The sequence below is a fragment of the Chiloscyllium punctatum genome, chromosome 32 (genome assembly GCF_047496795.1).
Source record: "Chiloscyllium punctatum isolate Juve2018m chromosome 32, sChiPun1.3, whole genome shotgun sequence".
NCBI lineage: Eukaryota > Metazoa > Chordata > Chondrichthyes > Orectolobiformes > Hemiscylliidae > Chiloscyllium > Chiloscyllium punctatum.
Window position 1 is genome coordinate 68935495 of NC_092770.1, and position 26587 is coordinate 68962081.

Sequence of the window (26587 nt, forward strand, 5' to 3'; positions counted from 1 at the left end):
CATTGTGAGGAACATATGACTTGTTACAAATGATGCAGCAGAGAATGTGGTTAGAAAAACAGTTAGAGGGAGTGATGCAAATAGCAGATTTAAAAGAACATGTGATATTTACATTTGCTGTGTTACTTTGTTAACTTTCAGTATAGGCACAGGGTTGGCTTTACAGGCATTTGCTGGCATTATTAAGTGGGGGGTGGGGGCGGAATGGAGGTGGAAAAAGGCAGAAATAGCTAGCTCTTGCTGTACTAAGGATCTATATTATTTGACAGATTCCCAAATAGTAAAGGGAAACAATGTCTCAGTCAGCTTGCAAAAAAGCAGTAAGAGGGGCTTTGTGAATTGCTGTGCTAATGCTCCTTTTTCAGGAAAAGATGAGGAAAGTGTGAAATAAGAAGGTTGAACTGTATTGGGGGGGGGGGGGGGGTTGGGAATGAGCAGATAGGCAGAGCTGGTGGGAGCGTGGAGAGAGAGAGAGCACGCAAGCTGTTAATGGGAACCATAAGTAGATGAAAATGTTTACTTAACCTACTTGCAGTCCCCACTAATTTTAGTCTGCCAAAAAAGAAGAAAAAACTATCATCCATCCCTTTTGTCTCCCTGTCATATTCTCTCTGTCTTTGCCTCTGATTTTGTCCAACTATAATATGAAATATTCCGTATTTAAATAAGATCTTTTTAAATATGCAATTACTGACAACTTCAAGCTTTTAGTTGTAAATGAGAACACACATCAGAGGCAAAAATTAAAATACAACCTACCTCTAATGTGATTTGAGTCAAGTCACATTATTGAAAAGCAGGATTGAGTGAGTGAATCTGCTGTCTATCTAGACTGGCTGTTCTAATCATTTCTTTTTTTCTAAAAGAAAAGCATTAATGTTATGCTATCCATTTGATACGAAAGCCTAGTACTTCATGCAATCTAGTTCCTGTTCTCTTGCTATCTTTTTGCTAACGTCTGTTTTGAGTTACTGTATTCTCTAATGAAGGAAAAGGGACTGATTGGAAGTGCCAGAGCATTTTCAGGCAATAAAATGCTTTAAAGTGCAATCTCTGTTACTGTATAAGAAATGTGGCAGCCAGCAGGAGCAATTTGGATTTTTTAAAAATTAATTTGTGGGATGTGAATGTTGCTGGCTGGCCAGCATTTATTGTCCATCCTTAGTTGCCCTTGAAGGTGGTGGTGAGCTGCCACCTTGAACCCCTGCAGTCCACCTACTATGGGTTGACCCATACTGCCCTTAAGGAGGAATTCTAGGATTTTTACCCAGGAACTGTTATATTTCCAAGTCAGCGTGTGATTTGGAGGTGAACTTGTAGGTGGTGGTGTCCCATGTATCTGGTCCCCTTCTGCTTATAGATGGAAGTGATCGTGGATTTGGAAGGTGCTGTCTGAGGATCTTTGAAATTTTGCAAGGCGTCTTGTTGATGGTACAATAAATAGATGATTTGTCTTCCAGATGTTATTTGAGGGATAAGAATTGGCTGGAGTTGCTCTTTGAAATACAGTTGTCATGCGATCTTTTCCGTTCACCTGAGAAGGAAGGCAGGGTGCAGTTCATTGTCTTGTCCAATAAATGGCGCCATGTCAGCTTTTTGGCTTGACGTTAAATCTGTTGCAGTTATATTTAAATTTTACATTTTTTTTTACAGGATCTTCTGCATACAGTTTTCAAGAATGGCAAAGTTATAAAGGCTTATACTTTTGATGAAGTGAGGGAAAATGCTCAGCTGAAGATGAGTAAATGTGGAGAACTTCAATAAATTCAAATTCATGTCAAATATATATATATGTACACAATGAAGTCAAGTCTGTCGCGGGTTCAATGCACAGATGTATATATCATGATTTTAAAATTTGCCTATGAAGTTAAAAAAATTTATAATGGTCACATATAAAACAGCAAATGAAGTCCACCCATACCCTGATCATCCAAGTGCAGTTTGCATTTTTAACTGACGCCTGCTGTACACAAATTTTAACATTGTGTTGCTTTGAACAGCTGCTGCTTGTGTTGTAATATGTAAATTGTGGGGTATAATAGTGGTAACAAGAAATTATGAAGATGTGCAAATGTTGGTCATGTGTTTGAACTGGATAATCTACTTCACAGAGAAAATTGTTGGCCAATGTTGGAACTAATTTAAATATATATTTTTAGTGTACATATTCCAAACTCCTTTTCAATCTTCCTATTAAGTTTTTTTTCTTTCAATGAATGGGGGGTTCAATTTTATAGTTCCAGACTTTGTTCTGGCTTGGAAGTAGGGACAGTTTTGCTGAATAGGAATGAACAGTAATGGCAGTAGTACAACCATTTGGTATTATGAACAAAGCCTTCTTTGCACACAAGTGTGTTTAGAATTTGGGGGGGGAGGGTGGAGGCGAGGTAGTTAATAGTGCACTTTTTTATAGAACTAGTTGTGTGCTGAAAGATGTCGGCTTTTATAGAACATTAAACACTGAGGAAAGAGGTGTCTAATCACACAACTAACTTTGAGGTTTAATGGAACAATCAAAAATGAATTTATTCTTAAGACTGTGGTTTGTCAAGAATATTAATAAATTTTGATGCACTTATTGAGCTAAGCCTTCTATTTCACATTTCCAAATTTGATAAGAATACTTTCCTTGAGATACCAAGTTTATTCTACCTTTTTTTCTTTCGCATGATTTTAAATTGAGAAAGCTTTTCCAAAAGACTATGTTTCCACGCCAATGTAACGGTGAAATTTGGAAATTGGAAATGGAAGGGAAAATTAGACACATTGTTATCCCAGTAGAATGAAATGAACCTAACATCTCTTCCTATGAGGGGAGAAGGTTATAAAAGTATAAATTTTATAATAGAAGAAAGATTAGGCCTTTAAATTCTATATTACACCATGTTGTAGTTTTCTGTAGAAAATTAATTTCCTGGGACTGCTGTTTACAACAGATGAAATGTATGTTTCCTGTGCTCTATCGTTGTTTCATGTTCCCAAATTTCAATGACACTGTGTTTCTTGATACTCCTTACTACAGCAATATACCTAAACAGTAAAACAGATTGTTAGACTATGCAATAGGAATTTTTTTTTTGAACATGAAAAGTGAACATATTGGTTCATATACCTATGCTGAAATGGCTTGAAGACTTTTTAAGGACAAGATTATGAAAATAAGCCATTTCCAGATATCATGAACTTTGCTTTTGTCCCGCTGTGGGAAGTGTGAAACAGGAAGAACATTAATGTTACTGTGATACAAATTACAGACATAATGATTTAATTTTAAATGCTTTGTTAAATTTGAATGTGTTAATATTTTCTCCTTGAAATATCAACAAAGTAAGTCTGGGATCATCATTTAATCAGGGGGCAGACTTCCCAGATGTTTGAGAGCAGTGGGGGCAGGGAGCATTAAATGTTGGAGAAAGCAAAATGACAGGTATTCAGTGGAACAGTTTTTTTAAAAAAAGTAAGTTTGTTTAATACTCAACCTACTATTTAATGTTTTCATGACTTATGTGGCCAGTTTCTGTTTCCAAACTGGGCTGCTTTACATTTCTAAGACACAAGCATGGAATACACCAAATTGAAAGAAATTCTTTTGTTCTCTAGATACAAATAATTAATGTATAAATTAACATGTGAAGTGAATTTTTCGAGTCGATACTTGAAGATAAATTATTGCCATTAAGTAACTTTGAAGAATGACTTCAATGTGCCAATAATTTCAAAGTTTTATATCATGGATTTTAGAAAGTCGTGCAAATATTCATGATTCAACTAAATCCAAGAACTGAATAACTATTGGGCGAAGCTGTCTAGGAATTGAAGTGAATGTCAGTTATAATCATGAATAAAACATCCAGCATAGCAGCCAAATATTTAATTAATGTCTCATTTGGGCCCAACATGCCTCAAGAGTTGTAGCACTATTAATACAAGCCTTGTTATCTTTAATTGCATTAACTAGCAGATGCTGATCACAATTTGAGTTAGTTAACGAAGTAACATACTATCACCTGACTGAGGAACATCTCTCACTGAAAGTGGTTTGCATTGGTAGTTTAGTATTGGTTGAATGAAACTTTCAAAGCTTTCAAATGGAATGTTACAAAATACTTCCTTGCTTATCCTTCAGCAATTCTTGTAGACTTCTGTGAACACCTATTTTCCATAGTTTTAAATCTTGGTTGGGATATTGGTTGCAACATTCAAATCCTGTTGAGCATTTCCCCTTCCACTAGTGTATAACAACTGCTGTACAATTCCATAGTGTCTTACTCCATACCTATATTTGGAGTTGTCAGTTTGTCCTGTATAGCTCCTTTTGACAGAGAGCTCTTTGATTTCCTACGATTTCCATGGTGTATATTATGTCTGAGGAATTTCAAATAAATTTCTACGGTTTTGTGTAAAAGCCATGTATGCTTTCTGCTTTTAGATAAGAAAACAATGTTACTACCGTCTGTAATTTGTGTGCAGTTGTGTATTGCTGAAGAACCTGAAGATTTTTTGATGACGCTTATAAATTTTGTTTGTCCCTTAAAGTCTATCTAGACAATATTATTGTTTAAAAACGCTGACTCTTTGCTGTTAGTACCACCCCAACTTACATTTTGATTTGGTGTGGGCAGTATGTTCTGTAAATATCTGAAACCATCCATCTTAATTCAGGTAAAATTTAATAGAAAAAATATATTTTTGATAGCAGAAACATTAAATGTATTTTAATCAAGCTTAATGATTTGGATTGTCCAGGTTGCATTTGCCATTCACAACACTTGCAAACTTTACAGGCTGTTGTGGTTCTGTTCGCTGAGCTGGGAATTTGTGTTGCAGACGTTTCGTCCCCTGTCTAGGTGACATCCTCGGTGCTTGAGAGCCTCCTGTGAAGCACTTCTGTGATCTTTCCTCCGGCATTAATGCCTAGACAGGGGACGAAACGTCTGCAACACAAATTCCCAGCTCGGTGAACAGAACCATACGAGCACCTGAGCTACAAATCTTCTCTCAAACTTTGAACTTTACAAGCTGTTATTTGGCATCTCATTCAATGGAACTTGACTTGGAGGATATGGTGTATGATTAAGGTAAGCATTGACATGTCTTAACAGAATATTCAACATATAATGTATTCATGGAAAATAAGATCAGCTGGAGAAATGAGACCAAAAATAAAATTGAAGCAATCTCCAATCATTGTTATAAAGTCATTTGAGATGTACAACATGGAAACAGACCCTTCAGTCCAACTTGTCCATGTTGACCAGATATCCCAATTTAATCTAGTCCCACTTGCCAACACCCAGCCCATATCCCTCCAAACCCTTCCTATTAATTTACCTATCCAGATGTCTTTTAAATGTAGCAATTGTAGCAACTATACACCTCTTTTGCTTCCATCCAAATCATTTATATAAATGATGAAAAGTAGTGGACCCAGCACTGATCCTTGTGGCACTCCACTAGTCAGAGGCCTCCAGTCTGAAAAGCAACCCTCCATCATTGCCCCCTGTCTTCTACCTTCGAGTCAGTTCTGTATCCAAATGGCTTGTTCTCCCAGTGTTCCATGAGATCTAACCTTGCTAACCAGTCTCCCATATGGAATCTTGTCGGATGCCTTACTTAAGTCCATATAAGTTAATGCCCACTGCTCAGCCCTCATCAATCCTTATTGTTACTTCTTCAAGAACTCCATTTTGTGAGGCACGATTTCCCCTGCACAAAGCCATGTTGACTATCCCTGATCAGTCTTTGCCTTTCCTCGTACATGTAAATCCTGTCCCTCCAACAACTTGCCCATCACTTGACATCAAGCTCATGGGTCTATATTTCCCTGGCTTGTCCTTACCACTCTTCCTAAGTAGTGGTACCACGTTTGCCAATCTCCAGTCTTCCAGCACCTCACCTGTGACTGTGGATGATACAAATAACTCAACAAGAGGCCCAGCAATCATTTCCCTAGCTTCTCAGATTTCTAGTGTACACCTGATTAGGTCCTGATCTGAATATGTAGTACAGAGGAACCTCAATTATCCGAAGGACACTGGCAAAGAGTATTTTGATCAGTTTAATCGAATGCCGAATAACAGTTTAGCCAAGCATCGCGATCTTGTTCGGATAATCTGAAATTTGCATAATTGAATGTCGGGTAATCGAGATTTCTCTGTATTTCACACTTGTAAAATTAAATTTTCAATGGCAGAGATTTGGGCAGTAAATAATGCAACAGCAACCAACTTTTTCTAGTGTTAAATGGGTAGACATCAAGTACTTGCCTCATTGCTAACAGATTCAGCAATGAAATCCAATACAAGTGTGGCAAAGCTTAAGACCATAAGATTTAGTTGCACAAGTAGGCCATTTGGCTTATTGAGTCTGCTCTGCCATTCAGCAAGATCATGGCTGATCTAATAATCCTCAACTCAACTTTCATTCCCTTTTCCCCATGTCCTGATTAGACAACTGGTTGTCTTGAATATATCTAATGACCCAGCCTTGATAGACCTTGGTGATAAGGAATGCACAGACTAAGAAAATGGATAAACCCTTACTGAGTTTATGTCCTCTGAACCTAGACTCTTTCAATGGGGAAATAACTTCTCTGCATCCACCCTGTAAAACCACCTCAAAATCTTGCTTCAGTAAAGTTGCCTCTCATCCTTGTAAATTCGAATGAGTAAGATCAGCCTACTCAACCTCTTCTCATAAAATCCCTACATAACTGGGATCAACCCAGTGAACCTCTCTGGACTGTCTCTAATATCAATAAATCTTGCCCTTTAGATAAGGGGATCAGAACTGTTCACAGCTGAAATACCATGGTATCACTAGTGCCTTATAGTTTTGGCAAGATTTCCCAATTTTTATGTTCCATTGTCTTTGAAATGAATTAAATTTTATTGTCTTCCCTTTATAATTCATGCATGAGGATCCCAAAATCCTTTGTACTGTAATTTTCTGCAATATTTCCCCTGCTCTTTTATTTTACTTACAATATGCATAATTTCCCGCAATATATTCCATCTACCAAGTTGTTTGCCCACTTATTGAACCTATCTCCCTCAGGGGAAACTCCCTACTTTTATCTGCTTTTTTTTGTCCTCTCTTACAATATTAATGATTTGAGTAATTGTGGCTCCAGCACTGATACCTGTGGCACACCGCTTGTGACAGATTGCCATTCTGAAAATGCTTTCCCCTAACTCCATTCTCTAATAGTTAGCTGATTCTCTATCCATGCTAACATTACCCCCCAATAGTATTAACTCATGTTAAATTTTCTTATTCAACATTGTCACACATTTGGAAATCCAATTGTTATCCAGTTGTTCCCCTTTATCCTATTTATTATCCCTTTCAAAGAACTGTAGCCAATTTTGTCAGGTCTGATTTTTCCCCTTTCTGATACTGTGCTGACTACTAGATTGTATTATCATCTATAAGTTCTCTGGTATTGCAATTCTTTTAAATAGGCCCTACTCTTTTACTAAATACATGTTTAGCTAAAAGGTCTAAAAAGTTACCCTTATTAAATAAAATAGGTATGACATTGGCATTTTTCTAGAATCTTAAGATTTCTTATTACTATCAGTGCATCTACTATCTCTAGCTACTTTCTTTAAAATCCTAGAATGTAACCCATCAGGACTAGGGGTTTATTGACCTTTAGCCATATAAATTTCCTTAGTATCTTTTTTCTCCGGTGTGTTTATTTACTCCCCTACCTCCCCAATCTAATATTGCCCCTTGTTTGATCTATTGGAAATTCTGTCAGCTTCTTCTACCATGAGATTAAGATTGATTTTTGCCATTTCCTCATTCCTTATTGGTGTTTCGCCATGCACATTATCTCAGAGGCCAATATTCACATTGTTCTTTCTGTTCCTTTGAAATATGCTCTTTATGATTTTATAAAAATTGCTAGTTTGCCCTTATTTATTTCTTCCCTAGGTTTTAAATCATTCTCAATCCTCATTTACCATTAATCTTATCATATTTTTCTTTTAATGTGATAACTATCCTTACTGCTATGGAAAACCCTGTGAAAGGCTTACTGTATAGAGAAATACATTGCCATCCTCTGCTGCTGCCTCCTCTAGTGTTAGTCCTCACTGTGTAATATGAAGAATTCTCTAAGGTCAAGCAGGGATGTGTCATTGCTCCCACCTTTTTCTCCAGTATCGTCATTATTCTTTGTCTTGGAGAGAACAAACTTGCCCATGGTGTGGGAATGGTCTACAGGATGGAGAATTTTTAACCCTCAACTGGCTGAAATTTTAAGAATAAAATAATACTGACCTCTCTTGTGGAACTTCAGTATGTGAATGACAGTGATTGCTGCTCTCTTGGAATAGAATCTTCAAGCCTCACTTAATGCCCTTGCACACCGAATAATTGGTCTTAGCCTCTGCTTCAAGATGACTCAAATCCTTAATGAACCCATCACAAGTTCTAGTCAATACCACCATTATGATCAGTGGGGAAATCCTCCTAAACCTGGAACATCTTACTTACCTGGGAAGCTCTCTCTCCTCCTAAGGCTAAACATTGTAGACAATCTGCGAACATTAGTCTTCAGTTGAACAAGGATGAGTGTCTTTGACAACTGTAATATCAGTCCTTTTACCAAGATCTTTGAGGGTAAGGCTATATCTTTCTGACTCTTCTAAATGCTATCAATGTTCTCCACATCAGGTGTGCTAACACTAGTGTCTTTGAAGCGGCTGATAGTACCAGCATTGGGGCTGCAATCATCCAAAGCCAACTTTGCTGGATCAGCCACGTGCATAGGCTGCCAAAGTAAATCATCATAGCCCAGCTCGAGGAACATTATCAATGGCAGAAGGACAGAGGAAGCTTTTCAAAGACTCCCTGAAGGTTTCTGTCAAGAAAAGCAATGTATATGTCAATGCATGGCGACCCTCATTCAGAACAAATCAGCTTTGAAGAAACTCCTGTGTGAAAGGATATAATTGGTTGAGAACATCCATCAGTAAGAATAAGTATAGAAAAGGAACTGGAGAAAACTGAGGACCAATTCCACCTCCTGGAAATTCCTGCCACGTGTGTGGTTAGAGATTTGGCTCATATCACACAAGGACTACAGAACACATGACCAATCTGACTTACTAATAGCTGATTGGCGATTTGATGACAATAATCCCTAAATTCCTCAGTTAACTGTAGTTATGCTAGTATCCTCCTTCACTTATTATCAGTCATGAGCTATTTTCTTAAGCCCCTTCCTTTTTGTTTCTCATTTTTTCTGCTAAAACTCCTTTTCCAATCCATATGACAACTCTGCCCTCATCCCTATGTAATTGCCTCTACTTAAATTTAGCACAGTTGTTTCTGACCCATGTTGCTCAGTCTCAAACTGAATGCTAAATACTACCATGTTGTGGCCACTGTTGCCCTGGGACTCTTGTATTCTGAGAACGCTTATTAAATCTGCCTCCCGTATGCAATACCAGATTCAAATAACCTGATCCCTCCCCATTTGGAGACACCAGTGTTGGACTGGGGTGTACAAAGTTTTAAAAAATCAAACAACACCAGGTTATAGTCCAACAAGTTTAATTGGAAGCACTGGCTTTTGGAGTGCTGCTCCTTCATGTGGTTTTTGACCAGTGCTCCGAAAGCTAGTACTTCCAAATAAACCTGTGTTGTGTGATTTTTAACTTTGAACCCTCACCATTAAGCATATCATTACAGGAAACTGTCCCAAATACACTCTTCCATATGGATATCTACTAATTTGATTTACCCAACCTATATGAAGATTAGTCACCTGTGACTAATGTCTTTTTGATATCCCCTTGCTATCTTCGAGTTTATTCTCAGAAAAGCTCCTGTTATGGATCTATAGACTACCCCCTTTAGTTTTGTTGTCTTGTTATTTCTTACCTCTGTCCATATGATTCTACATCTTCCAATCCAAATTATTTCTTGCTATTACACTTTTATTTTCTTGTACTGACAAAGATACTCCACATCCCTGTCTGTCTGCTGTCCTTTACTCCTGAACATTTAACTCCCAGCTTTGATGATCTCCCTGTAACCATGTCTCCATAATGGCTATTGGGTCATACCCATGAATACATTTAACATGTTTCAAATGTTTAGCATATTTAAGTAAAGAGCTTTAATTTCACCTTTCCCCACCGCCCCCCCCCCCCCCCCCCCACCCCCCACGCCCCACCATTCCTTCGGCTGTCGATGCTGTTGTTTGTAAGTTCTATTCCTTCCTGTTCCACTCTGGCTATCATTATCAAATTGTTGCTGTAATGTCCCCATATCCTTTTGCTTTGTAAGTTTATGTATCACCCTCAAAATTTCCTCTCCCTCTTCCTGAGAACTCTATCTTTAAAGCCCTTTGGGTAACTTGGTAATCTAACCTTCTAAATTTAACTGTATATGCGGGTGGTCTAGAAGTTGCTGCCATAATGCCAGTGCTATGTAATCCTCAGTTATTAACATGAACACTGAACCAATGCATCATAAAACATCTATCATTTTCTTAAAGTTGTTCACAGTTGAAATACAATCAGTTTTCTCAATTGTTATGATCTAGCTAGGAATTCAAATGGAAGATTCAGAGAAGTTGGAGAATGAAGTCCCAAGATAACGTGGTTTTGAAAAAGCAATAACCTTTTAATGTACATTAGACCATAATATATGTACAATTATTCTAACAACCTGAATTACATATGGTTCATGTGGGGAACAGACTGATCAGTACCACACTCATTAATATAATTAAGACATACAAGGTATTACAATTCCTTATAACTTGTTATGCTTTGAACAGTGGCTGCACCTTTTCTGGGGCTAAATTCCCCTGGATTCTGAAACAGCACTTCGATACACAAGGATAACGTCAGCTGTTCATTGATAGCAAACTTCACTGACAGTCTTTGCCTGGGTTTTCTCCAACTCCAAATTTATTTGTGTCATGGAAATGCTGATTGAGTTTTAAGCAAATTCTGGTGGTCAGATAGTGAAATAAATTGTTAATGATGGTATTAAATGATTTTAACTTTCTGGTTGCTGTGCGTAATTCAAAGTGATTCACATTGTACCTACTTACTGAGATGACTACTGCTGCTGTGTGGTACTTTTCTCAAAAGTAACATCTAATTATAAGTCAGTAATTGAATAATCATTTTTATAAAAGTAGAATTGCAAATGCCAGAAGACAGATACTTTAGAATCACAACAGGACAAGAGGTCCTTTGGCCCATGAACACAAGTCTCGCTTTCCAATGCTAGGCCTGTAGATTGAGTGTGATGACATTAAGTACTCTCAGGTACCTTATATTTTTGTAAATACTTTTATTGAGAAAAAAAGTATTAATTTTTTTACAAAATTACTCCAAGGGTTAGCACTGCTACCTCACAGCGCCAGGGACCCCAGTTCAATTCCCGCCTCAGGTAATTGTCTGTGTGCAGTTTGTATGTTCTCCCCGTGTCTACGTGGGTTTCTTCCGGTTTCCTCCTGCAGTCCAAAAATATGCAGGTTTGGTGAATTGGCCATGTTAATTGCCCATAGTGTTTGGTGAAGGGGCAAATGTAGGCGTATTACTCAAGGGTGAAGGGTCTGGGTGGGTTGCTCTTTGGAGGGTCGGTGTGGACTTGTTGGGTCGACGGGCCTGTTTCCATACTGTAGGGAATCTAATCAACTTTATAATATAATGACAATAACAGAAAACAAACTACTACTCTACTCCTCCAACCACTGAGGAAAATAACCTACAATTCAATAAATAATTAAGAAAAAAAAATTAAACCAAGGTAACAAGTCATATTCACATAAGTTACTACACTCCCTGCCACGGAGAGTATTAATAAGCAAACCCATATTTGTTCAGGGTTCTTTCCCGCTGGAGCACTTGACATAACCCTCATGTCTATACAAAGACCTTGACCAATATAGCTGATAATTCTTCATCTATATAATTCAGAAAGGGCTGCCATGTTCTATAAAACAGTTCCGTTTTTCTGGTGCACCATACTTGTAAGGAAGTCCAAGCGGATGTGCTCCATTACTAATCTGTGCCAATCTGAACATTCCAGGGGATTCTCCAATACTCAGCTCATTAGAATGTTCTTCCTCATTCAGAATGAAAGAATATTAAACAATTTCTTCCCATGCAAGTCCAAAGAGGAAGATTTGGAAGACCCAAGGGGAGGGACACCGGATCCAACATAACCTCAGTTCCCAAAACCTCTTCCAAAACATTTGCTATGCCACCCCAATACCCATGAAGCTTGTGGCATGACCACAAGCAATGAGTAAGAGTACCAACATTTGTTTTACATTAGGGACACTCCTATCTTAAACTTTGCAAGCTGCTCTGCTGCCAGATGAGCCCTGTGGCGTATTTTCAGTTGCATAGCCTGCGTCCTGTTACAGATCAAAATCTTCCTTACTCTCTCCCAAATATCCTCCCATACCTCTGACAAGATGTCCACCTCCAATTCTGGAGTTCAGGTTCTCCATAGCCGATCAATGATCTTCAAAACATTACTTCTTAGCAAGTGAAAAAGGGTATGACCGAGAGAGACCCTGTAGACCGGAGTACTCTCCCCTCCATATCCAACTTATAGGGACTAATCAACAATGTAGTCTCTTCTTATAAAGTCCCTAACCTGAAAATAAAGAAAGAGGTCCTTCCTAGATAGCTCATATTTCTGGTTCAGATGCTTGAAAGACATCATGGCCTCCCCGTCAAATAATTTTCCCAGACAGGAGATTCCTTTAGACTCCCAGAGCTTAAAGCCAGAGTCCATCAACCCCGGCCAGAATCATAACATTCCCACAATGGATGTGAAAGGGGAATTTTTTTGTAAGTTGCCCTCACCTTGCTGCATCATTCTCCATGCTTAAACTGTGTTAAGGACAATCAGGTTTCTGCAATGGTCCATAACAGTCCTCATCTTGTCCATAAACAACAAATTAATGAGGAGACATTTTGCCTGGGAGGCCACAATGTCCAACCAAGTTGATCGCAGGTTCTGGCAGGCCCAGTCAGCCACACAGGATAGTAAGGAACTCAATTGGTACTTTTTAAAGTCTGGGAAATCCAAACCTCCCATCCCCTGCGGAAGGTGCAATTTGACAAGCTTAATAAGAGGCGGCCTATGATGCCAGATAAAAGATCCGAGTCAACTGTAAAGCCTCCATAGTGTTTGCCTTGGCAGCATCAAAGGGAGCATTCACATGGAATATAATAAGCGAGGAAGAACGTTCATTTTAACCAGAGCTATTCTATCCAACCAGGATATTGGAAGATCCTCCCAGCGCCGAAGGTCCTGCCTTATTTCTTGTAGCAACTGCACAAAATTAGCCTTATATAATTGATCAAAGACCGGGGTGATTAAAATGCCTAAATACAAGAAGCCTCCCTGTGAGCACCTGAAAGGGAAATGGGTTCCATGTCCAAAATCGAATATTCTCCTAAGGCCCCCCCACAGGCATGGCCTTATAATTTTCATAAAATTAATTTTATACCCTGAGAACAAACTAAATAAATTAATCACTTGTCTGAAATGGGGCAGAGATGTTATTGGATCAGTTAAAAAGAGAAGAACGTCATTGGCATAGAGGGTGGTCTTATGCCTGACTGACCCTACCTCTGGGGCAGTTATGTTGGGATTCCTCCGGATGGCCTCCACCAGCGGCTCAATCACCAATGTAAATAATCGTAGTGAGAGAAGGCACCCTCGTCGGCTGCCTCTGCTGATATTAAAATTATCTGATCTTATACCATTAGTGATAACCACTGCTTTTGGGTCACTTTATAATACTGCCACCCACTTGGCAAAAACCCCTCCAAGACTAAACCGTTCCAGGACATAAAAGAGGTATGGCCACTCCACCTAGTCAAACGCTTTCTCTGCACCTAGGGAGACCACCAAGCCCAAAATCAACCCTTGCTAGCATACCTGGACCATATTTAATACTCTTCTAATATTATTAGTAGACCTACGACCCTTGATAAAACCTATCTGGTCCTCCTTTACAATGAGAGGTAGAACCCTCTCCAAACTTAACACCAGCATTTTCGACAAAATGTTAAAATCCACAATCAGTAACGACATGGATCTGTACCAAGTGCAATCCTCTGGGGATTTCCTTTCTGAAGAATAGGAGAAATATTTGCTTCTCTCAAAGAGGATGGGAGGCAGTCCTGACTGTAGTTGTACGTATCCAACATTGGCCTGGCCAGCATGTCTATAAAAACTTTATAAAACTCACTTCGAAATCTGTCTGGGCCAGGCGCTTTACTTCTCTGGAGCTGCCTCACCACCTCCTGTATTTCTTGGATTGTCAGGGAGGCATTCAGAAAGGACGCCTGCTCTGAAGTGAGACCCAGAAGATCTAGGGTCTTAAAAAAGGATTCCATCTTCGTCAGTCTGTTATCATAGCCCTCCAACCGATACAGCTCAGAGTAAAACTTCCTAAATGCAGCATTCATCTTTTTGGCATTGCAAGTAAGAGTACCAGCACTCTCTCTGGTGGATGTGATAGATTGGGGGGGGGTGTTCTTCTTTCTGGCCAGGTATGCTAGACATCTACCGGGTTTATCACCATACTCAAATAACCTCTGTTTATCAAAATACATTTCCCCTTTGCTGTCTGGGTTAGTGCAGCATTCACAGTAGCCTGAGGGCTGTAATTCGCTGCAATTTGGTTATAGACGGTCTGTCAAAGTATGTTGACTCAGCTGCATTAGGACGAGCCTTGAGCAAACGCTGCTGCTGTCCCCTCTGCCACTTTCAGGTCGCAGAGTATGAAGTCATCAAGATCCGTGCATAGGCCTTGGCAGTCTCCCAGAGCACCGATGGGTTACTGGCTGTACCCAAATTAATGTCCCAAAAGCTTTTAAATTCCTGCGAAAAATACTCTACAAACTTGCTATCTTTCAAGGCGAAAGGGTCTATGTGCCAGTACAGAGAATCTATCGCATCACCACCCGCCTTGACCTCCATGTACACTGCCGCATGATCAGAAATGGCTATATTCCCTATTCTGCAAGATAGCACCAAATTCAAAAAGGTTGATGGGACAAAAAAAATGTCAATTCTGGTATAGCACTTACGTAGATCAAAGAAAAAGGTGAAATCTCTACCTTTGGGGTAAAGATATCTCCACATGTCCACCAATCCCAGCTCCTTATTCAGGTACTCCAACTGCCTGGATTGCGGGGACATCCCCACAAGGCCCCTCGGCATCCTGTCCACTTCAGGGCCAATAAGACGATTAAAGTCTCCCCCTATAATTGTATGATGTGCCACAAGGGCCATCAACCCGGAAAGCACATCCATTAAAAATTTAAGGGGGTGTGCTGGCAGGTAATATACATTCAAAATCCCATACTTCTCTCCATGTATTAAAGCTTTAAGAATTATAAATCACCCATATTCATCCTTCATTTGATCTAACATTTGAAATGGAAGATTTTTCCGGATGAGTATAGCAACTCCTCGGCTTTTCGAATTAAAGGATGAGAAAAACACCTGTCCGAACCCTCCCTGCTGCAAATTCAAATGCTCCTTATTGGTTAAATGTGTTTCTTGCAGCAAGGCTACATCAAACCTCTCTTTTCCAAGGCTTGACAGTATCTTTTTTCTCTTAATTGGTGAATGACTTCCCTGAATATTCCAGGTGCACCATTTAAATGAATGGCTAGCCATAACCGTCTGAAATCGTCCGTGACCCCCCGGGACGAAGAACCCCACTCATAGCGCACCAAGTGAAAACAATAAACAGTTCATATAAGTTTAAAAATACCACTTCCAAAACTACCAAATCAAAACTTCTAACAGCTACTTCTACAACATATCAACATATAACATAAATGAAAGGAGACTTTCCCTCTTTCCCACAGGGGGCACTCATACTACCCACTAACCCCTCCATGACTCCTTCTAGCTGAAGCCATGCTCCCGCCCCAGACAACACAAAGTGAGAGAAAATACACACATCTTATAACAAGAAAGTTAAACGTGGGTATTCAACCCATCCCCTCCATACTGTAACCCTAGGCACTCCAGGTAGAACAGGAATATATAACCTCTTCCCGCATCCCCCAACTGCTCCCCCTAACCCATACCAGAGAAGAAGAACAAAAGGAAATGATAAAAAAAAAGGAACAAAGGATGTTTGGAGGGTAGAGAGAAAGGAGAAGAGAGAGAGGAAAAATAAAGAAAATTATGACCCAGACGTATATTTTAAAAAAACGCCCCGACAACTAGGTAAACCAGGCAAATTACAGAGAAAAACAAAATAAACATTATTGTCCATATTATTCAAGCCAGCCAGTCTATTTTAAAGCATACAGGAAGTCCTTTGCCTTTTCCGGTGAGTCAAAGTTGAACACGGAACCTCCGTGGCTGAAACGTAATATTGCCGGATATCTAATGGAATACTGGATATTCAAGTCCCTCAGCCTCCTTTTTACCTCATCAAAGGCCTTCCTCTTATGAATCACGACTGGAGAAAAGCCTTGGAAAAGCATAATTTGTGATCCTTTTTATATCAGAGCCTGGGGATCCTTCCCCAGTGCTCTAGAGGCTTCCAGCATCATTTGCTTGTCTCTATATTGCTGGAGGTGCACTAGGACCTGGAGGAGGCATTGGTTTGATCCAGGCCTGTGCACTGTGACCCAGTGGGCCCGCTCGACCCACACCCGGCCTACCTCGACTTCTAGCCTCAGAACATTTGGGAGCCATTGCTCCATGAAGCTGACAAGCTGGTCTTCTTTCTCCCGTTCTGGAAGCCCCACCAAACAGATGGTCCTTCCAATGATCTCAAAAACTGAGATCATCGACCTGCTCCTCCAAGGTCTGTACCCGCTGTTCCAAGGCCTAGACCAGACTCGCTGAGAATTCCATGCGGTTTCAGAGGTCGTAGCCTGTTGCTCCACCTCCCCAACATGCTGCCCGAGGCACTTTATCTCCTGGTCATGCTTCTGTAGCATGAACGAGATCGGTTCAAGCCTGGCCTGGGTCTCATCCATCGCTGAATCGACCTTCTCTCGGAATTTCACAAACTCTGAGATCAGGCTCTGCTCCATAGGTAATCCCCTGGGGTGATCGCGGAGGCTGACGTTGTGGCTGCAGGTGTGTACATTGTTGCGGCGGGGGGGGGGATGTCCCTTTAGCCATTTTCCTAAGTATATAAACTAGCACTGAACAACTCTAGGGGTCAAAAATAGCTATTTCTATCACATTGGGTGATAAAGGGAGGGTGGGTGCACCACTTTGTCTGGTTCTGGTGCAGAGTTCAGCAGGGCAGACTTACTGGGTCGGCACCAGCTTGAATCCCTCTCAGGTACCTCTTAAAGGTTGTGAGGTCGCCTGTCCCAGCCAAATTCCCAGATAGTGCGTTCCAAATTCCCACCAATCTCTGGGTGAAAATTCTTATCCCCTGTAAACCTCCTGCCAAGCCTCCTCGCACCTCACATCTGTGCCCTAGATTTACCCTCAAGTAGCTGCTTCCACTCCACATCTTGCCTTGTTTTTAATAAAATCTGTTTTGCCCCAAACACACATATTTTAGCAGACAGACTATCAGTTGTCAGGCATGTTACTCTTCTTTCAACTTTACAGGACTTCTCTTCGGAAATATTTAATTTGGAAAGCTTTCTTTTGCAAGACATGGTTTAGCCATCCCTTCCTGTTGCATTCTTTCACCGGAAAGAAATATATAACTCATAATGCACACATTTGTTCCTTAAATATTAGCCTTTGACAATCCATTTTAGTGCCTTTTAATAAAGTTACCAGTCTTATCACTGCCAACACCAACCCTCCAGCCACACACTCAACTAGTCTGTTCTCCCTATTCTTGAACTAGCTAACATGTGGCACTGGGAATAATCCAGAGTTCATTACCCTTGAGGGCCTGGCTTTTAATTGATTCTCCAGCTGTCCAGCCAGAGCTCCTCTGCTCGCCAGCAACTTTTCCTTTCTTTATTTTCCTCTTGCTGCAGTTTCTATTCTCTCTTCTTCTTTCACCACCACCACAAACTTTTGACTTCTTAAAGTACCTTACCTGGAGGGAATGGAACACAGATGCAGAGACCCAGTGGAGCTGGAACAGAGCAGTCATGGGCCGAGTCTCAGAAGTGAGTTGTGGCTAGAGCTTGGAGTGGCAGCACAGTGAGAATGGCTGGAGCCTGGTGCAGGGAGCAGAGCGAATGTGGGCCAAGCTGAAGCTAGAGCAGAGTGAGGCCAGGCTGGCCAGGAGGATGAGTCTTGGATGGAGGAGGCAGCAGGGGCTCGTGTTCTGAAGCCCGGTGGGCATGGAATCAGGGAAAAAGGACTATAACTTGAGTACTTTAACAACACTTTTTTATTTCAATTTTGTAGCAACACTTAAAGCCTAAATATCCTGTATCTAAGATGGCACCAAGAGGCAATATTATAAAATTTTCATTGCACTCATTTCAGTGCATGTGACAATAAACTCTATTCGAGGAGCAAGTGAGGACTGCAGATGCTGGAGATAAGAGTCGAGTCTGTGGTGCTGGAAAAGCACAGTAGGTCAGGCAGCATCTGAGAAGCACGACGTTTCAGGCAAAAGCACTTCATCAGGAATGAGGCTTGTGTGCCAAGGGGGTGAAGAGATAAATGGGAGGGGGCTGGGACTGGGGTGAAGCTAGCTGAGAGCGCGATAGGTGGATGGAGGTGGGGGTAATGCTGATTGGTTGGACAGGAGGGTGAAGCAGACAGGTAGGAAGGAAGATGGACAGGTAGGACAAGTCATGAGGGTGGTGCTGAGCTGGAAGATTGGACCTGGGATAAGGTGGGGGAAGAGGAAATGAGATAACTGGTGAAATCCACATTGATCCCATGTGGTTGGAGGGTCCCAAGCAGAAGGTGAGGCGTTCTTCCTCCAGGCATTGGGTGGTTAGGGTTTGGCAATGGAAGCGGCCCAGGACCTGCATGTCCTTGGTGGAGTGGGAGGGGAAGTTGAAGTGTTCAGCCACAGGTCAGTGGGGTTGGTTGGTGCGGGTGTCCCGGAGATGTTCTCTGAAGCACTCTGCGAGTAGGCATCCTATCTCCCCAGTGTAGAGGAGACTGCATCGGGAGCAACAGATACAGTAAATAACAGGTGTGGAAGTGCAGTAAAACTCTGATGGATGTGGAAGGCTCTTTTGGGGCCTTGGACGGAGGTGAGAGAGAGGTGTGGGTGCAGGTTTTGCAATTCCTATGGTGGCAGGGGAAGGTGCCAGAAAATGACAGGTGTGGAAGTGCAGGTAGTCTCTCTACTACCACTGTCACTCCAGTTACAGACTCTACCCCTACTCCCAGCTCCAGCTCTATACCACGTCCTTGCTCCCAGCCCTGCTGTGTTTCCACCATTCCCTCAGACCTCCCTCTCACTGAGGATGGACGGTCAATCCTCAGCAAAGGCCTCACTATCATTCCCCTCCACTCCCAGATCAACAAATTCAACATGCATTGTGACATTGAACGCTTCTGCCACCTCTGCCTCTGATATTACTTTTTACACCAAGACTCCAGGCCACCTTCTAAGGACCCCTTCTCCCGCCTCTAAGGCACCCCATCCACGTGGACACCCCTTGCCGGTCTGTACCCACCCTCGATCTCTTCATTTCAAATTGCCGCCAGGACATTGACCGCCTCAAAGTGTCCACACTCCTCCCCGACTCCAACCTCTCACCCTTACAATGCACGGCCCTCCACTCCCTCTGCGCCAACCTCAACCTCACCATCAAGCCAGTGGACAAAGTTGGGGGGGAGCAGTGGTAGTTTGGCGCACTGACCTCTACACTGCTGAAGCCAGGTGCCAACACGAAGATACCTCCTCCTACTGCCCACTTGATCCTGACCTCACCCCCTCATCACCAAACCATCATCTCCCAGACCGTACACAACCTCATCACGTCAGGGGATCTCCTACCCACAGCTTCCAACCTCATAGTGTGGGAACCCCGCACCTCCGAGTTCTACCTCCAACTCAAGATTCACAAACCTCGCTGCTGTGGCCGACTCATCATCCCAGCCTGATCCTGCCCACCGAACTCATCTTCACATACCTTGATACTGTCCTATTCCCCCTGGTCCAGGATCTCCCCACATACGTTTGGGACACCACCCATGCCCTCCACTCCTCCAAGACATTTGTTTCCCCGGCCGTCAGCACCTCATCTTCACCATGGACATCCAGTTCCTATACACCTCCATCCGCCATGATAATGGCCTCTAAACCCTCCATTTCTTCCTCTCCCGGCGTCCCCACCAGCACCCCTCCACTGACACTCTCATTTATTTGGCTGAACTGGTCCCCACCCTCAATAATTTCTCCTTTGAATCCTCCCACTTCCTCCAGACAAAAGGGGTAGCCCATGGGCACCCACATGGGCCCCAGCTATGCCCGTGTCTTTGTCGGTTACATGGAACAGCCATCTTCCACAGCTACATCGGCACCATTCCCTACCTTCTCCACCGTTACATTGATGAATGTATCGACATCACTTCATGCTCCCATGAGGAGGTTGAACAGTTCATCACCTTAATCAACACACTCCACCCCGACTTCAAGTTCACCTGAACCATCTCAGATACCTCCCTCCCCTTCCTGGACCTCTCCATCTCCATCAACGATGACAGACTCAACGCTGACATCTTCTGCAAACCCATCAACTCTCACAGTGACCTGGACAACATGTCCTCCTACCATGCCTCCTATAAAAACACTACCCCTTATTTCCAATTCCTCCGCCTCCACCACATCTGCTCCCAGGAGGACCAGTTCCACCACAGAACACACCAGATGGCCTCCTTCTTTAAAGACCGCAATATCTCCTCCCACGTGGTTGATGATGCCCTACAGCAAATCTCATCCACTCCCCGTACCTCTGCCCTTGAACCCCACCCCTCCAACTGCAACAAGGTCAGACTCCCCTGGTCCTCACCTTCCACCCCACCAACCTCTGTATACAATGTATCATCCTCCACTATTTCCACCACCTACAAATGAACCCCCACCACCAGAGATATATTTCCCTCCCCACCCCTATCTGCTTTCTGTAAAGACCATTCTCTCCGTGACTCCCTTGTCAGGTCCATGCACACCACCATCCCACCCTCCCATCCTGACATCTTCCCCTGCCACCATAGGAATTGCAAAACCTGTGCCCACACCTCTCTCTCACATCTGTCCAAGGCCTCAAAAGAGCCTTCCACATCCATCAGTGTTTTACTGCACTTCCACACCTGTTATTTACTGTATCTGTTGCTCCTGATGTAGTCTCCTCTACATTGGGGAGACAGGATGCCTTCGCAGAGTGCTTCAGAGAACATCTCTGGGACACCTGCACCAACAAACCCCATTGCCCCCTGGCTGAACACTTCAACTCCCCCTCCCACTCTGCCAAGGACATGCAGGTCCTGGGCCTCCTCCATTGCCAAACCCTAACCACCCAATGCCTGGAGGAAGAACGCCTCACCTTCTGGCTTGGGACCCTCCAACCACATGGGATCAATGTGGATTTCACCAGTTTTCTCATTTCCCCTTCCCCCACCTTATCCCAGGTCCAGCTCAGCACTGCCCTCATGACTTGTCCTACCTGTCCATCTTCCTTCTTACCTGTCTGCTTCACCCTCCTGTCAGACCAATCAGCATTACCCCCACCTCCATCCACCTATCACGCTCTCAGATAGCATCTCCCCAGTCGCAGCCCCCTCCCATTTATCTCTCCACCGCCTTGGCTCACAAGCCTCATTCCTAATGAAGGGTTTTTGCCCGAAACGTCAATTCTCCTTCTCGGATGCTGTCTGATCTGTTGCGCTTTTCCAGACCACACACTTGACTCGACTCAACTTGACTTTACTGTCTGCTTGCATGATGTCATTGCTCATTTTACCTATGTTGTTTGTACAACATACACTATGACCTCTGGCTGTTCCCCTGCAGCTACTGAGTGACGTCCTTGATCCGGGCAGCAGGGAGGTAACATCCTGGAGTCACGTCTGAAGGTGCAGGAACTTCTGTGGATTCCACTAGCACTATTGCTACTTGTCTTAGCTCTCTCCCCAACCCCAAGCAGCTGAGCCGCTCGTGGTGTCACAGACTTGGCTATTACTACATTTCCCTGACAATGTATCTTCCCCAAATGGAAAAATCTGTGCAAGAGGGAAATAGCACTTGGAGTTTCTTCCACTTCCTGTCTGGTGCTTTTACTCTGCCTCATGGCCATCCATTCCCTTTCTAGCTGTGCATTTTGTACTGACCGTGTGAGCATCTGTGTGGATCTCAATTTTATAAATACTACACAGTGACTCCAACCGCTACACATGATGTGAAGCATGATGTCCAGTAGCTGCAACTAGAGAAACCTCCTGCACACATTACACAGGAAGAACATTTCACCTGGACTCACTGCCTTTCCATGGCCAACCCTAAAATGACTTTCCATTTCCTCCTCTACTTTAAAGAATATGGCCCATGAGAATAGTTTAATATATATCAAAGTTCTTATCTTATTCCTAATACAGACTCATTTTTATTTTAAAGACTAGACATTAGTAACACTTATCTGGTTTTGACTGTTTAGGCAACCACTTGTCTTGTTCTGACTTTCAGTCCAACTTAATAAGCTTATGTTTATCCAATGATGTCCCTCCTGAAGATTTTCAAAGCACACCCCTTTTGTAGCTTTTCAAATCTTGGTCTCCTTGAGGCTGAAAATACAGAAAGAGCACAATTCAAGGTCTTGTCCAGACCTTGAATTGAGTACTGCTCCTCCCCTCCCCATCATGTACCCTTTCTTATTCATACTACTGTGTTTCAGATTGATCTCCTAACAACCATATAAAAAAAAAGCAGAGATACCAGTTACAGTCTGTTCCTCTATAACGTGATGGTTTTGTTGCGTTCTCGTGTGACCTCACATTATAGAAAGTTGCGCAATAGCAATAATGGCCCATGAGAAAAACAGAGTTGGGGTGGATCACCAAAAATATAAGTAAAAATTGAAACAAAAATTGTAGTTAGCCTAACACAAATGATAGCACAGTCTAAGTAAATGCTAAAATCATATACAGGGTGTTCTGCTATAACATACATTTTGTTAACACAAGTTTGCTATAATGCAATTCCCTCACCAATAATCCCAGTGCAGTTTCTAAAGCACAATTTTTCTATAATGCGGGGTTGCACAAGAACGCAAGCATCGCGTTATAGAAGAACTACCCATACTTTAATGAAATAATACAATAAATTTAATACTTTACCCTGAAAAACTGGAAGGTAACTTGAAGATGTTTCTGAGGTTGCTGAGTTACAGTACTATATTAAGACAGGGGCCGAGGGTCATCGTCAGCATCATCATCACTTTCAGGTGCAGTTATGGCTGCATGGTTATGAAGAAAGGAAATATTTAGTCCTGAAGTGGATGGCTATGGTTCATTGTCCTCAGGACTATATCTTGAGGATTGGCTTAAAAAGGCAGCTAGTTTTTGCTGCTTTGCCACCTTTCTTCTTTCATGAAGAAGCTGTTGATACTGTGCCAGATAAGGCTTTATGCCATAAACTGCTGTCCTGCTGCCGTCAGCATTGTAGTCATTATCTTCTCAGAGCTGCAACTGCTTCTCAATTTCCCTCAGGAAAAGAGAAGTGGAAAGCTCTTGTGGTGCTGCATCCTGGAGTTCATCGTCTTCATTTCAAGCTTTAATTCCTCCCACAGCAACATGCTGTTGTAGATCAGCTGTGGAGAGGTCTTCACAATGGGACTCAAGCAGCTCCTCAAAATCCTCAGTCTCCACTTCTTCAAATCCAATTTCCTTTGCAAGAGCAACACAATGCTCTTTGATTACTGAAAGCTCTTTTGATGGTTCAACACCTTTAAAGCCATGGAGAAAATCTGGGAGAAGCTTCCACCAAACTGCGTGCAAGCAGTCTTTACTGACATCACCCCAGTCCTCCACAATGATGCCAATAACATTCTTAATGTTAAAGCTCTTCCAAAATTGAACACTGTCCTCACTATCCCTGGCAGTAGCTGCAATCAGCTTCTTGAATGTGTGTCTCAAATAATAAGCTTGCTATTGCACTCTGGCCCATGGATTGAATGATGCATTTTACTCCCTAGTTTCTTCCTATGAGAATGATTCCATGTGATTGTTGTTCGGAGACAGAAATAGCACTTTGATGATTTCAGAAAGCTCACCAATGGTGGGAGGATGGCTTGGTGCATTGTCGAGAATGAGGAGAATCTTCAAATCCAAATCTTTTCCCCTGCAATAATTTCCAAAAACATCCTTGGAAACATCACCAATAAGGTTGGTAGGAAATTGCCCCATCATCCAACCTCTTTTGCTTGACTTGAAGGAAACATCTAGATAGGGAGTTAAGTTAACTTTTCAAAACTCCCAGGTTGGCAGAGTGGTACACCACCACAGACTTAAACTTTAAGTCTCCACTACCATTGGTCACCATCCACAATTCTTTCACTTGAATGCTTCCTGTTGACATTCTTGCAACTTTATCCTTCCATGTTCATGGAAAACACGGTACAAAATACAGGACCGAAAATGACTAAGCACAGCACAGTACCTTTCAGGAAGCACTTCACCACAAAGCACACAAGCTGACTGATCATGTGATGTTGACGTGTATCCAGTCCTCAGCGCATTGTGACACTTAATGCCAGGGCTGGAGTTGCATAATAGCCAATGGGAGTACTCGTTTTTAAAAAATAAATTCCCTATTTCACCAATCACGTTACAACCAAGTTGTATTGACGAAATGCCATTTTAGGAGAATGACCTATATTTTAAGTAAAATACTAAATTTCAGGAAAACAGCCATTAATTCATACAAGATTAACAATTAAAATTTCAAACTCTTATCTCACCTCTCACCAATTCCACACTCCACCAGTTCATCACTCTTGGTAATCATGGATATACCAGGCTTTGATTTTAACATTACCTTATTGAGGATTAAACTCTCTTCATGTATTTATGTATTCTCCTAGAACCTCTCTCATTCTAAATTGTTCTATCTCTGAGCTACCTGTGCTAATTATATTTAGTTGTGTAAAACCCTGTGGCATCATTGCAAGGTTGCTGCAGGATCCTGAACCCTTTACACAAAACCTTTTTCACTGTTCCCTTGGTAATGAAGTGTAACTGGATTTTTAGTGGAATACCAAACCTTAACTACTGCTAAACGTCTTCTCTGCCCCTAGGAACGTAATTTGTAGTTTGTTTGGCATCAGGTTTTTCCATTATACTTTGATCATCTTTTAATATTTTAGCTTCTGATGTGTATGCACAAATTTTAATTTTGCATTCAGTTTTAAAAACTAGAGGATAATTGATGCATTTTACTCCCTAGTTTCTTCCTGTAAGAATGATTCCATGTGATTGGCTGTGTACCTGCTTGTTGGCATCAACCTGTTAGACAGCTAGCGATCCCTTTCACCTGGCACCAGTTGTGATTCAACATCTGGTGCCTGGTGAAGTTTCCACCACAGAGGTTTGCCAACTTTTTATGGGCAGCTATCTTCAGGATTGTGAGTGAGCTCTGTCACTTCACTGCTGACTGCAGACCCAACCTATTAAGTACAGGAATAATAGTTACTGGAATCAACACTCAAAAGGGATCCCTGTAGACAGTGGTGAAACTGCTTCCACTGGCAGGAAAATTGATAAACAGATGACATGGATTTAACATATATGCCAAAAGAATTCAAGGTAGGCATGGGGTGCATTCAGCTGCTGAAGAGGGTGTGCTGCAATTTTTTTATGCAGTGAGTTATAACTTAAAGTGTATGAGTGGTTGAAGTAGATTAAAAGAAATCTTTCAAAAGAGAGTTGATCGCATACTAAAAAAGTGGTAAGTGACTAATTGGCATTTCCAGAACTGGTACATAAACAGTGGGCCACTGTGCTGAACAATTTAACCCTACAGAAACATAATGATGCATATTTTTAAAAAAGTGCTTCCTTGAAAATGAATTTGTCCTCCTGTTTAAGTTGGTTTCAAAGCAAAGCATTTCTAGCTCAGAAGGGGGCCATTTGACCCATCATACTTACTGACCCTCTGACAGATCGCTGCTCAGTTCTCCTTCCCAATGGCTTTCATTTCTCTTTCAAATCTATTACTGTTTACAATTGTTAAATCTTTATAACATTGTCACACATGAACAGCATTAGCAGTTACAGGTTTTGCAATTAGTTGGAGGAACAAGTCGCAGATGCCCAAACATTAGGTAATAGATATTGTAGATTGAATGATGTTTCTTGTCACTCATGGAATAGAATAACTGAGACCATTTAGCTCATTGAGTCTGCACTGACTCTCTGAAAAAGCATCCCACTCAGACCCAAGCCACAACCCCCACTCCATCTCTGAACCCCACATTTTACTATGGCTAAACCACCTAACCTGAACATCCCTGGTCAGCACAGGTCAATTTAACACAGCCAATTCATCTAACTGCCCATCTTTGGACTGTGGGTGGAAACTGGAGCAAACCGATGTAGACACAGGGTGAATATACAAACTGCACATAGATAGCTACCCAAGGCTGGAATCAAACCCAGGTTC

At 41.9% G+C, this 26587-nt stretch overlaps 1 protein-coding gene across 1 annotated transcript in view; it reads left to right on the top strand.

Annotated features, from left to right (window-relative positions):
* The window catches only part of nampt1 (nicotinamide phosphoribosyltransferase 1), a 28055-nt gene extending 23647 nt beyond the window's left edge, over positions 1-4408 (top strand). Inside the window, exon 11 of the mRNA XM_072552624.1 lies at positions 1654-4408. Within this exon, the coding sequence (XP_072408725.1) occupies positions 1654-1764 (111 nt within the window). The 3' untranslated portion in view covers positions 1765-4408. The remainder of the gene's footprint in view (positions 1-1653) is intronic.
* Positions 4409-26587: the final 22179 nt, after the last annotated feature.